Source organism: Mesocricetus auratus, unplaced genomic scaffold (genome assembly GCF_017639785.1).
Source record: "Mesocricetus auratus isolate SY011 unplaced genomic scaffold, BCM_Maur_2.0 Super-Scaffold_100018, whole genome shotgun sequence".
In the NCBI taxonomy this organism is placed as follows: domain Eukaryota; kingdom Metazoa; phylum Chordata; class Mammalia; order Rodentia; family Cricetidae; genus Mesocricetus; species Mesocricetus auratus.
Window position 1 is genome coordinate 9131324 of NW_024429199.1, and position 14351 is coordinate 9145674.

Sequence of the window (14351 nt, forward strand, 5' to 3'; positions counted from 1 at the left end):
GTCAGACACGAAAGGGGAAGATGCAGATTTTTGAAATTCTAATTTTTGAAATGTGTAAATTATCACTGGCAAGAAATACAGTCAGCTGTGGTTTTTGAAATGATAGGTTCACTTTGTTTATAGTTTCTAAAATACCCTCCAGCTACCTACAAATGAATAAGGATTAAATCATTCAGTTAGAAATGGAGTTGGGTAGAAAAGTGTTTGTCTAATCTAGTATGCAATTCAGTCATTAGAGTGCTTGTTCAGACCACTCACCCAGTACTTCTGTGAGTAGAAGTGCTAGGTAGATATTTCCCATTTCATCTGATAAGTTATTCATGTAAGACATGAGCACAAGGGGTGAGCTTATTGAGATTTGTATGTTTTACAGATAGTTCAAGGTAATTCTTAAATGGACTCTTCCAAATCTTCCTTTTTGCTGGGGGTGACAATGTGTGATGTATTTTGCTACTTCTGTTCTGAATTTGTGCCAGGTTCCAACAATTTTACCCACCACTTACTTTTTTCCATTAGATTAAATGTTGACAAGGTAAAAAATATTTTACTATTATTAAAAAATAGTTTTGAGATCACACACCCACTGAAAATGTTTTAGGAATCTCCTCTCCCGGTGCTCCGTTGACCTATTGTGCACTGTTCTACCTCATGAACTTCTTGCCTCTTACATTGGCACTTGGCTGATTTTCTCCCTTAAGACACTTTTTGTGTGTGTGTGTGTGTGTGTGTGTCTGTAGTGGAGGCGAAGAGAGCCTCAGATGGGTACTGGGTAACTGCATCCTCTGCAGGAGGGAGTGTGGCTAATGATGCATCTCTGTAGCATCTGGGCTATTGTCACGCAGCTTTGCTTAGGAAGTGCTGACTGTGAGCTCGCTGCTGACTGATGTATTGATACTGGAATCTGTCATAACCACCCTGAGGTTTGCTCATCCCATTATCTTACGCTGTTTTCTTTTGACACAATATGTTGTTTATATTAATTCAAAGTAAATCTTCCCTCATTACAATGTAAACTCCACATTGTTTACATTTACAGCCAAACCTTAGTATCTTTAAGGAACTTCACTTAGAGTGTTTTCTGAGTGTGTTGTGTTTTCCAGAGGCCAATCTTGCCATCTTTTGCTGGTGTAGGTACTACAGCTAGCTCCTGGAGTACTGAGAACTGGATAGTGGAAAGGAGGTTGTCATTCTCTGGGTATACTTAAATACACTCCCTGGTTTCTGATTCCTTCATTGCTTTGTTCCAATCTTCACTCTGCCTGACACCCATTCTCTTTGCATGTCTCACGTTCTGTTGTCCCTTTGTCCTAAAATAAAAGCCCAACATTTGCCTTCGAATGCTAGTCACCTCTCTGTTGTAGTCTGAGCTCTGTTCACCTATCTGTCTTTCCTTTCATTGTAGCTCTGGGTCTCCTGTCTTCTGTGGCACTGGGGGTCATTTTTTAAGACATGTTTTTAAAGGCACTGGGGAGTAAACTGGATTTTTCTGGTTCTTCTCTCTTTAAGTGTTGGATGTTGGTTTTCTGTTTGTGTTTTGTCTTTGTCAGTTGTTTTTTTTTATTAATTTAGTCATTGTGAGCAAGGTTTTAATATCTACTGATTCCCTCAAAGATAAATTAAAGTTAGTGTTCTTTGTTTCTGACAAGACTATGGAGCAGAATTGGTTTTGGCTTACTTGTATAAACTCTACAGTTTTGTGGGTTTGCCTGTTTGGTTGGTTGTTTTTGAGATAGTCTTGGGCTGCAGAGATGGCTCAGAGGTTAAGAGTACTGACTGTTCTTCCAGAGATACTCTCACTGTGTAACCTTGGCTGACATGAAATTCATAGAGATCCACCTGCCTCTGCCTCCCAAATACTATGATTAAAGGCATGTGTCACAACACCTGACCCTAGTTCTTTGTTTTTTAATTCCACAAAAATGTATGTATCATATATTAGCTATATTAGTTTTTTTAAACTTAGAAATCTCTATAGTTAAAACAATGACAATAAGAACAAAAAGCTGTTGAGGGGGGATTAAAGCTCACAATCATCTGTTAGCTCATTTCCAAGTGATCTGATGCCCTTTTCCAGTCTCTGAGGGCAACAAGCACACAAGCGAAATACAGATATACATGCATGCAAACAACCATACACATAAAACATAGAATACATGTAAAACAAACTATCTGATGCATTTCCCCTTTTAAAGAAGGATGTTGTTGGCACGGGTAGAGGCATAGTTATTGAGGAAGGATCCAATTGTGCTAACTTATGGATATACACTTGTATTTTATCTTAGAGGAAGGATGCAGCAAAAGTAAAACCAGTATTGGAAGATATAGTTTATGTACTGGTTTAGTCTTTAGTGGTAGAAGGAAAACTAACACTAAAACATTCTAATTGTTTTTTACTCACGACATTTTTAACGTATGTACTGCTACTTACTGTTATCTGTAGTTTTGATTTCTGAGGTTTCAATTACTCTTGGTGCAAACATGTCAAATGGGGAACCCAGATATAAGTAATTCATGAGCTTTAAATTGCATTCCTTTCTACATACCATTACAAAACCTCTGCTCTCCTACCCTGTTACAAATAATTTTTGTCATGATGTGAAGTGCTTCTCTTTTAAATGAAAAAATGGAAGTTTTTGGACTAATAGAATATATATATATGTATATCTGAAATCTATGGTAAGAGAAAAATTATTTGTCCATAAAATTATAAAGGACTAAAATTATTCTTGCTAATTTTGCTGTTAAAACTTCAACTTCAGTGCCTGACAAGTACTTGGTCAAACAGAAAGACATTACATCTGTGTCTATGTGTAGGAAAACAATACAGACCTATGCATGATTCCAGGTGCCCACTGTGGCTTAGGATGCATCTTCAACAGAAAAGGAGTCAGAATGGAAGCCACTACTGTTATCTCCTGTCTGAGGATAAGATTAAGGGAGATGTGAGGTTGCCAGTTAAAAAAATTCAAAGTAAGTTGGGAAGAAACTCAGTACTGGTAATTGGGGAAATGAGCTGATATTTGAGTAATTTTTGAATGCCAGGCATTTTGTTCTTAACATGCTTTCTTACATATCCAAAATACCTTTATTATGGATATACAGATAATAGGTCATTTTTTCATGCCACAGAGGTTATCAAATAGTATTTGAACTTCCTGTGTGGCAGGAAGATAGCAAAGATCACAGAACTGATCTCATTTAATCTTGTTTCACCACCTTGAAAACAGTCGCTGAGAGCTGTGTAGTGCCTTCCTTATTTCCACTGATTAATCACAGTCATATGAGGGATTAAAATAATCTTTAGCTAGAAGGGCTAAGGTTCCTTTTGTCATGTTTGTAGCTAGTGTTTTCATTGGGTTTTGTTTCTTTGTTTCAGATGGTATTTCATTATGTAGTAGGGATTGACCCCAAAGTCTCCATCCTCCTGCCCCAGTCTTCTGAGAACTGCGATTATAGGTGTGCATTTAAACACACCTGTTGAATTTTGTTCTGTTTTACTTGAAGATATACAACATTATTCATTACAGTAAGAAGAAATAGTGCTGGGTATGGTGGCACATACCTGTAATCCTACATTGAGGGAAGAGATTGAAGTTTGAGACCAGAATAGGTACTCTATCTTATGGTTAGCTATGTGCCCTGAGTTCAAGCCCCAGCATCTTAAAATAAAACAAGAAGAAGAAAAGAAACATATTCTACCAGTAGTGGCTTCTTTTGGAAAACCTTTCAGAATATTTGTGCTTACATTTCCTCTATCTTTGCTGCTCATTCATTCAGTTTATTTGTGTTGAGCACATATAATGAATAAAAAAACTAATTACATTTATTTATAAAAATGAAACACTTAGGCTAGATATGTAATAGCTTAAATATAAAAAACATTTTGTTGCTTTAAGGTATTTTATTCAATAACCAGTTAATACCAATCATGATCAGTTTGATACTCATATATTGATACTCATATACATCAAAATAATAAAATTCTCTGGTATTTTTATTGTATTAGATTTTGATTTTAAGCTAAATTTTTACAGTTTACTAAGGAAGCTTGATATTAAAGAAAATAATTAAATATTGACTCATTTTTTTCTTACAGGTTTCACCTTGCTTAAATGTCTTATCACGATTATTGTTTAGCAGTGATCCAGATGTGTTAGCAGATGTATGCTGGGCCCTTTCTTATCTCTCTGATGGACCTAATGATAAAATTCAAGTAGTCATTGATTCTGGAGTCTGTCGAAGATTGGTGGAACTTTTGATGTAACTATAATTTTTACTTAGTAGTTATGTTATTATATACTAAGTTTAACAGTTAAGATCATGGCCTTAAATATTTAAAAATGTCAACATCTTTAGGAAGAATTAAAGTTACTAACTCTGTCCTTTACAGAGTAGCTATAACCCTTAAATACTGGTCAATCAACAAATATTCTGAAATACAAGGAAATTATTTTGTAAATTAATCTCTTTATGAATGAAACTTTTCTTTATAAAGAAGCCTTAATTCAACAAGCATATGTCTGTTAGCACCAAAGGTGACATGTGACTGTTATTAGGGAGAGAACACAGTTACTGTTTTTACAGAACCAATAATCTAGTTTATTATTCTTTACAATAATTAACTTGTATACAAAACTAGGAAATTCATTTAGTGTTTCCATGATCTTTCTCTTACTGGTTAATCTTTACTACCTTTATTGGAAATTCACAGTTTTTCCATGCAAAAAATTAAAAGAAAATTTTGTTTAAAAAGGTGAAGTGGTAAACAATGCTGCTGTAAAAGAAGCTCTAATATACTTTATTAAATGTAGAAATCACTTACTGGGAAGAGCCCTATGCTCTCTTAATCGACCAGGATCCAAGAGAGACATTTACTTTTTCTTTTTCCTTTTATCTCTCGCCTGTCCCACGTACCCCTGTCCACATTGTCTTGGGTATGTGAGCTCTCCCCTACAATTCCCCTTTTAGTCTAAATAAAGGATTTAGACTTGATACAAAGCTCAAACATATACAGAATATACACATAGAAGATGATAAGCAAGTTATAATCTATTTATATCCTATCCTAATTATATCTATCCTATCTAACCTTTATCTTATCTGAAAGAGATGCCCAAGTCTGAACACCTCCACCCAATTCCGACCCTAAATAATTGAAAACTAGCCCTATCGGATGTGAACTATCCTGCAATATCAGCAGTAGGAAAGGGGGCATAGTATTCTCAAGATTACTTCCTGCTGAAATGGGACGACGACAACCTCATGGGATCCTGTAGGAAAAAAAAATGGTAGTATAATGAAAGTTTCATTTGCATTCAGTCTCTGTTGGTGGGAGATGCTTGAAGTTCTTGACTGAAATTCTAATGGGCGCCATATGTAATGTGTATTCTTCCCGCCAGCCGTTTGGGCCCCGAGCTGTCTCAGCCCCCAAATAACATATAAGACACTATTATATTTATATTATATTATCTATTATGAATCTGTTGGCCGTTTGCTATGGTTTATAATCGGCTAGCTCTGACTTAATTATTAACCCATAATTACTAATATATATTTTTATAAGGATTTATCTTTCCAAGGATGCAGCCTCATGCGTCCTCTCCCCATGATCACATGGTGACAACTCTCCTCACTACATTTCCCAGAATCCTTCTAGACTCCTAGTCCCACCTATCTTGCTTCTCTATGGCCAACAGTGCTTTATTTACATAGGTGCTATAGCTTCTTTATCCTCCAACCTTCTTTAAAATTGTTTCTGTTTTGTCTAAAAGCCATTGGTAGTAAGCCAGGCATGGTAGCTTATGCCCTTAGTCCCAGTACTTGAGGCAGGGGCAGGTGGATCTCTGAGTTTCAGGCACAACAAGTTCCAGACCAGCCAGAGCTACATAATAAGACCCTGACTTTGAGAACACAACAAAAACAAAAAGCCTTTAGTTAGAGATGGCACAAAGAATAGAGTTGTGTTAAAGAGCTAATGTCCTAGTGTGAGGACAGTATCAGTGAAAGCCAGACAGGTGCAGTGGGATGGTCAAGGCCTTAGCCTGAGAATAACTTCTACCAAGTGGGCAGCCAAGCAGGCCAGAACAAGGATCAGAGCCAAAATTCATGACCTGGTAGCCTCTCTTGTCAAATTGTCTATATGTAGGAGGATGGGAACTAAAGCAACTGACTTCTAGTCAGAAAATGTGAAGGGGAAAGCCTTTGCTATTAGATTAGAATTAAATCTCTCTGTAAACTCGTGGCTTCCAAAATAAGGATCTATTTACATATGTGTGTGCACATGTGCGTTAAGGCTTTTGGACAGGGACACCTCTCTAGAAATAAAGTGAGCACTCTGAGAGCACACTTCTTGGTTTCTAAATATCACTTCATTTAAGGGGGGTAGCTTTCTTAGAGAAATTATTGGATTAGAATGAGGAAAAATGAGATGAACACAAAATAATTAGCATGGGAATAAATTATAGTAATATATTATTATAAATTAGTGAATAGCAACAATCCAAGAGTACACATTAAAATATATGGATGGATCAATAGATAAGGGTCAAGATGATAGTATTGCAAAATGACTATTTAAAAATGCAAATAATTGCTAATTCAGATAATGAGCATATAGATACTAACACTAGTGGCAGGGAGGGGGTCATCCCTGAAAATATACATGTAAGTAACATTATGTGAACTGAAAAAGTTTTATTTAGGAATATGTATGAGTATACATATACATACATTCATGCTGTAACAATTTGTGAAAAAAGAGACCATGAATTTGAACAATAGAGGGGAGGGGTACATGGGAAGACTTGGAGGGAAAAAAGGTAAGGGATAAATGTTACAATTATAGTTTCTAAAATAAAGTGAATAGGCTAGAAAATGGGATTTTATATGGTCTGAAATACTCATCAGATACGGAGTATAACGGAGAAATTGGGAATAGTGAAGGATAACATGATACCAAAATTAATTAGTGCAGAGCTCAGTACCACAATAATGAGACAGAATATACACAATATGTCACCCAATAAGATATAATGAGGTTATACAGCATTTGATATTGCTTTAGAATGTTTTGTTTTTAAAATATTAGTAAATTAAAATTGAGTAGGAGCTCTGAGTGTACTTTTTTCAACTTTATATAGATTTTTACCTTATTGGTGTATAAGCTCATATTTTTATTTTTAGGCACAATGACTATAAAGTTGTATCACCTGCATTAAGAGCAGTTGGTAATATTGTGACTGGTGATGATATTCAAACACAGGTGAGTTCAGAATTTACAACACATTGTTAGATCATTGTTTCCTATTACTTGGTTATATGTTCATCAAGGCCTTATTACTGTAATTATACAGACATCTATGGCAATAAGCATAGTTTTCAACTTCAGTTACCTTATTGGGAAGGTACTATCATAGAACCCTGTCAGTACAAAATGTACAAAGTGTTCTGCTCAGAGGACTCAGAGTCTTTTCAATTTCTTCTTCTCTCATACAATACATACTGACTGCAGCTTCCCCTCCCTCCACTCCTCCCAGGGACATCAACTGGCCATGGCCCGACAAGTACAATAAGACCAGGCACAAACCCTCACATCACGGGTAGGTGAGGCAACCCAGAAAGAGGAAAAGGGTGATCAGGCATTCCCCCCAAACACCAAGCCAGCAACCATAACATATATGCACAGGACCTAGCACAGACCCTTACAGGCTCTGTGATTGCCACTTCAGTCTCTGTGAGTCACCATGAACCCTGCTTAGTTGACTCCCTTGGCCTTTTGGACTCTGTTCTCGTGGTGTGCTCAATCTCTCGGGCTCCCACTGTTCCTCCTCTCCTTTGGTAAGGCAAGCTCTGTAGGGAGGGACCTGATGGAGACCTCCAACCTGGGCTCTCTGTCTGCCTAATGTTTGGAGTCAGAATCTTAGTTAGAAGTCATTGAAATAAAGCAAAGTGCCCAGTTAACTCAATCAGTAGAGCTTGAGACCCAAACAAGGCAAACTAACAAGGAAATGCGTGTGCTAGGAGCTGATCATCCAGTAAGTGCTGTAAAGTTTATAAAAAAGATGACTAAGATGAGAAATCGGTAGTTTCTGTAGATAGGTGGAACTAAGTAAGTAGAGTAGTACTGAATTCAGTAGATGAAACAAGATTTACCGTCATAAGGAGAAAGGGAGATACACTAAGGTATGCTTAAGAACCATTAAACTTAGCTAGAATAGAAGCTGTGATTTAGATTTATTATACATAGGTTATAGGACATAAGAATCAGATTATGAGACCAAAGGAAAGATAGCAAGGAAATGGTTCCAGAATTGGTGATAAACTGTGTACACCAGCCTGTTTTGGGAAAATGGGAAAATGTTAAGATTGACTCCAGGTGTGGGTTAGTGTTCTATTTCGATACTCATCAAAGTTGTTAAATGAGTAAGCATTAGCAGCTCATAATACCTGCTTTAAGGGTAGCTCTCTATATTGGAATACACTGCACTTACCAGCTAAGTTTTCAGGGCACTAATGCTGCATCCCTTCCACCCTCACTAAATCGAAATCGTGGATGATTGTGATAAAAGACAAAGTGGACAATACTTACACCAGTTTGTTTTGTCTGAGACAGGATCTCAGTAGGAGCTCTGACTGGCTTTGAACTCATAGAGACCTACTTGTCTCTGTTTTTTAAATACTAGGATTAAAGGCATGTACCACACACCTAACCATATAATACTTCATTATAAAAGCCACATTCTACAAACAGATTTATTCTGTACTTGAAAATTTTTATAATACTGTAGAAATGTGTTTGAGAAAGAATATCATTCAGTAATTTGTTTTGAAAATAAGGTTAAACCCTATCTTCCATCACAAAGTCATTCTTCAAGTAATTTTCTAAGTTGAATTTTGCAAATATTTCTATGGGTATGACCAGAAATCATAACTGTCTCAAGTCTTGAGTTTCAAGACTCCCCTACTTGATAATAATCTTCAAAACATAATCTGTGGTGATAATGTTATAACTGTATTACTTTAATTTGTATATTTGAAGAACATATGTCTGGCTCACACTCTAGTGGAAAACTGCATTAGCATTATGTAAACTTTGCTAGCAGCAGGGTATAAAAGTTAGCAGTTGCCTAAATTTTACCTTGAAAGGAATTTATTTGTTTTTCATATTTTCTGTATATCAGTAATTCATAAGAATTTTGCATTTATACTAAAACCCCTTTTGTTTTCTGTCTTACCCATTTTAGGTAATTTTGAATTGTTCTGCATTGCCCTGCCTCTTGCACTTGTTGGGTAGTCCAAAGGAGTCAATTAGAAAGGAAGCCTGCTGGACCATTTCTAACATCACTGCAGGAAACAGAGCTCAGATCCAGGTAAGCGCCTTTCAGAGTTGAGATTACAGTAGGAAGGTCGAAGCCAGATGCCCAGCGTTCAACATGGCCTTTTCTTCTCTAAATAACACCATTTGTGCTTTGTATTCTACTGAGGAATAATAATTACATATATAAAAGTATCTGATACAGGAAATTGAGAAATGGATGGTTTCTGCTGAGCACAGTGGCTCACACCTGTAATCCTGGTACTGAAAAGGCTGAAGCAGGAGATTATGATTTTGAGGCCACCTTGTCTGAGAGGAAAAAGTTTTGTTTTGTTTTGCTTTTTTTTTTTTTTGGTTTTTCGAGACAGGGTTTCTCTGTATTGTTTTGGAGGCTGTCCTGGAACTCGCTTTGTAGACCAGGCTGGCCTCGAACTCACAGGCATCCTGTGAGTTCGAGGCCAGCAGTTCGAGGCCAGCCTGGTCTACAAAGCGAGTTCCAGGACAACCTCCAGAGCCACAGAGAAACCCTGTCTCAAAAAACCAAAAAAAAAAAAAAAAAAAAAAAAAAAAAAAAGGCATGCGCCACCAACGCCCGGCGCAGGAAAAAAGATTTTTAAAAAAGGTGTAGTGTCAGATTTAAACTGAGACTGAGGATGATGAGTTTTGCGGCCTGAATGAACTGTATGGAGAGACCCTGTCTGGGAGGGTTCCATAAGTTTTTGATGTTAGGAATCGTCTTTCTGTTGTCTTTCAGTGTTTATTAGGTTCTGTCAAATTTCTTGAGACAAAGAATGCTTACCCATTTGGTTAGTCATGTGCCTACAGTTTATCACCTTTGATGCTTATTTTTATTGACAGTCTCCATTCTTTAAAAAAAAGCTCATTTCTTTTTACAAAAGAAATCAGTTAAAGTTTTGACAGATGACAAACAGAATCTTCCTAAAACCTCTCACATTTTAAGATTTTTAAAATTGTATATGTGCATGTGTGCCGTTTTGAGTTTATGGAAAGCACCAAGTATACAGGTCCTGTGGCAGCCAGGGTGTCAGATTCCCTGGAACTGGAGGTACAGGTCATTGTGCCAACCCAGTCCAGGTCCTCTGCAGAGAGCAAGTGCTCGAAACTGCTGAGCCATCCTCTGCCACACTCACTTTGGAAAGCCTCATTCTTGAAGTGCCCTACGTGTCAGTTCTGAAACTGTATTTGACTAATTGTGTTGGATCATTTTTCTTCTTAGGCTGTCATAGATGCAAGTATTTTCCCTGTTTTGATTGAGGTTCTCCAGAAAGCAGAATTTCGTACCAGAAAAGAAGCAGCATGGGCTATAACTAATGCCACATCAGGAGGCACTCCAGAGCAAATAAGGTGGATTCTGATTCTTTAACATTGTCTTTTAAATATGAGCCAGACACTTTGAAATAAAACATTTTTATTTATTGGCAAAACTAACATTTTATGTCTGTTTGATATATATTAGCATGAAATGACAGCATTTATTGTATCTTTCATTTGATTGCTTTCATTATTTTTATTTAAGTTTTTCCTTGACAGAGATTAGAATTTCAAATGGGAAGAATTTATTGATTTGCAGAATATACTGTCATGAGCATTAGATTTGTTTTAAGCATTAAAATTAATTAACCATTATATAGAAGTAACAAATATGAATATTAACTTGTTTAAAGTAAAGTAAAAATTGCATTTGTTCAGTGATGTTCTCTCCTTATTGGTTGTTGCCTTGCCAGCAGATGGTGTAATACTTCTGTGCACTACTTGTCTTTTTCCTTCAGTACTAGGTTTTATAATCTATGCCTTTTATTATGTATATTGATGACAGCATTCATAGTTGATACGTGACTTTAAGTAAGCGTGACCAAGTCCTGGTCAAGTCCTGGTCCTTCAGTAAAACTTGTGACAGGACCAATTTTGACAGGATCATTTAACCTTTCTAGTCCAGTTTCTTCCTGCTAATGAATTGAGTAACCGTATCAAAAGTGAAATGTATGCACTTAACATGCACAGCACAGTGCATGATGAACATTAGGTTCTCAGCTGGAATAAAGTACTGGTGTCTTTTGTAATTGTCATTTTCTAGTATTGATTCCAGTCTCTGTATCATGTATCTTCAATCTTTTTTACTTCTATAGCAAAGACACACTTTGTACCTCAAATAAGCTTGACTCCTCTACATAATCTTCTTATTCTTATGAATCCCTCCACAAAACTTGAAGTCACTATTTAAGAAATAGCTTCTAATTAATATGTAACTGTTAAAAATGTATAAAATAAGTCAAATTATGATACTATTTTTATGATCCAAAGGATTTTAAATGCACCAAATGTTAGATCATTATCTTGTTTGTTTCTTATATTTTTAGAGACAAATTCACACTGTTGTATGCCTTTTTCAGTGCCATACATTTTTCTTATAAAAGTAGTGCAATACTTGAAAATATATGTTTACATACATATATATGTGTGTAAGTATGTGTGTGTGTGTGTGTGTGTGCATGTGCGTGTATGTATACATTGAGACAGGTCTGGAATTTACTGAATGAGCAGGCTGGCCTTGAACTCAGAGAGATCTATTGGCTTTTGCCTCCTGATTGTTGGGAGTAAAGGTGTATACTTTTATGTCCTTTGGGGGAAATTTTTTTAAATAAGTCATTTGTAACTGTTATGCTAACAGGTATTTTCATTATTCACCTTTCTTTTTGTAAGTTATTTTCATTATTTCCTTGGCCAGGCTTCCAAGTGCTGCACCTCAGTGCACCATTGTCTTTCATTACCATCACAGATATTGTCACCTTCGCATCTGTGTATAGAGATATCATCTGTGTCTGCGGCTTTTCTGTTCTCCCTTATGATTTTAGTTAGTATTTCCTTTATATTGTGTCATAAACATAAGCAGTAATAAAACTTTGTTGTGTCTTTTTTTGTTACTACTGTTATTTTTATCTGTGTTAATCTGGAAGTAATCACATGTACAGGAAGAAAGTGTCTTAATCTCAGATTAGATTCAACATGCATACCTCAACAGTTGTGCTTACCATTGTCAGTTATTGTTCTGGTAGCTAAGTCATTTGGCTATACCAGATATTTTTATAATTTTATACCTATGAGATAATTATTCATTCAAAAATATTTTTGATCAGTTACTTGGAAATTGAGTGCATATCTTCTTTTTTTTAATATGTGGGTATGTGCCACAGTGCAGATGTGGAAGCCAGAGAATGACACTTTAGAATCAGTTTTCTCGTTGTGAGTTCCAAGGGTGAACTCAGGTAACCCTTGCATAGCAAGTGCTAAGTGCCCCTGCCCCTACACACTCCTTTTTCAAAGGAGCTGAAACTTTTGTAAAATACTTCCTGTTGGGAAACTGAGGTAGAGAGCAGTTGCTCCAAGTTACATAACTAATTAAAAATGGAATTAGGATTTAAAAGCATGCAATCTGGTTTCGAAGCCTGTTTTTACCCTTTGTGGTTTGTATGAATTCTTTGTCAAACAAAAGAAAAATCACTTCATTTATATAAGAAGAGCTGAAAGTAGGTAGTAATAGTGCATTAGGAAATTATGGGATATTTCTGTGAGCAGGACTTGTTAATATTTGCCAGGGTAGCTAGCCTGTTTTCTTCTTTATGCATTTCTGAAATATAATGGATGTTTTTAGAGCATTGGCTATGATTGTTGTTGTAAGAAATCTTCTGAAATTTAATTTGTGTGTTCCCTTTCCTTCTCCATTTGTATCTTCCCAATGAATAAACCAGGAGGGAGGGAGGGAAGGAAGGAGAGAACACACTGTCTAGCCTTTAAAAAAGGCAGAACCTGCTATTCCTAACCCTCCTCTACAAAATCATCTAAATGCTGGTCTGTGTGCGCATTTTGTAGTATTTGCAACTCCATTATTGCTAATTGTGTGAAACTGGACACAGGAGAAAAAGGTTTACAGATTGCAATGTAAATAAAAAACTTTCTGAGTTTAAGCCAGGTATGATAACATACTCATATAATCCCAGTATTCAGGAGGCAGAAGCAGTCAAATCTGTGAGTTCAAGGCCAGCCTGGTTAGTTCTAGGCCAGAAAGGGCTATATGGTGAGTCCTTGTCTCAACAAAGGACAACAACAAAAAGAGTGTATAGAAACACTTTTATTATTGGTTATGTAACATTTCATTCTGGTTTTGTGTGTTACAAAATACCGTGTTTAAATCCTCCCTCCCCCATTTCTCTTTAAAATCTCTCTGAAGGTATTTGGTAACCTTAGGCTGCATTAAGCCACTTTGTGACCTTTTGACTGTCATGGACTCCAAAATAGTTCAAGTGGCTTTGAATGGACTCGAAAATATTTTACGTCTTGGAGAACAAGAATCTAAGCAGAATGGAGTGGGAGTCAATCCGTACTGTGCTCTCATTGAAGAAGCATATGGTAAGCAAGCAGTTGAAAGTTTGCAGTTATGGTATTCTTAGTGCTCTGCCCTAAGTGGCATCCTGCCTTCTGCGCCTCCACCCTTCCCCATGCTGTGAGTTTTGTTTTCATTATAAAAACAGTATATTTGTAAAACATTTTTAAATAATCACCCATATCTCATATTGTAGCAATTCGTCTTCATCGCTACTTTTCTTTTTACTATTTAACTTTCCTTATCTACCTTCCTTTTTGTATTTTCCTTTTGTACAAATACTTTGTATTGATTTAAGTAGTGTATGTTGTATATTTCTCCATGATTGAACAGATGTATACTATATTGAATAGATGAGTGGGTATAGTTAAGCATTGTTTTAGCAGTTAAAGCCACATACTTGTAATTGACCATTAGTTTCCAGATTACTTAGTGTTTCATATAAGCCACAGCAGTCATCTTTCTGCTTGTAAATTTGTTTCTTCTATTTATTGGTAACGGTTTTGGGCTTGATTTGGGATTTTTATTTTATTGATACTGACTCTCAACGGTGTAACTGAGACAGGCCTCCACGTCAGTTTCCTGGAAGTTGTGAATAGAAATGTAGACCATCATATCTAGCTAATCCATATGTCCTGA

The 14351-nt window shown here is 36.3% G+C and overlaps 1 protein-coding gene across 2 annotated transcripts in view; it reads left to right on the top strand.

Annotated features, from left to right (window-relative positions):
• The window catches only part of Kpna5 (karyopherin subunit alpha 5), a 59841-nt gene that overhangs the window by 24615 nt on the left and 20875 nt on the right, over positions 1-14351 (top strand). For both annotated transcript variants that reach the window (XM_040728113.1, XM_040728112.1), the window contains exons 9-13: positions 4097-4260; positions 7183-7261; positions 9243-9368; positions 10551-10678; positions 13560-13738. In XM_040728113.1, the coding sequence (XP_040584047.1) occupies positions 4097-4260; positions 7183-7261; positions 9243-9368; positions 10551-10678; positions 13560-13738 (676 nt within the window). The remainder of the gene's footprint in view (positions 1-4096; positions 4261-7182; positions 7262-9242; positions 9369-10550; positions 10679-13559; positions 13739-14351) is intronic.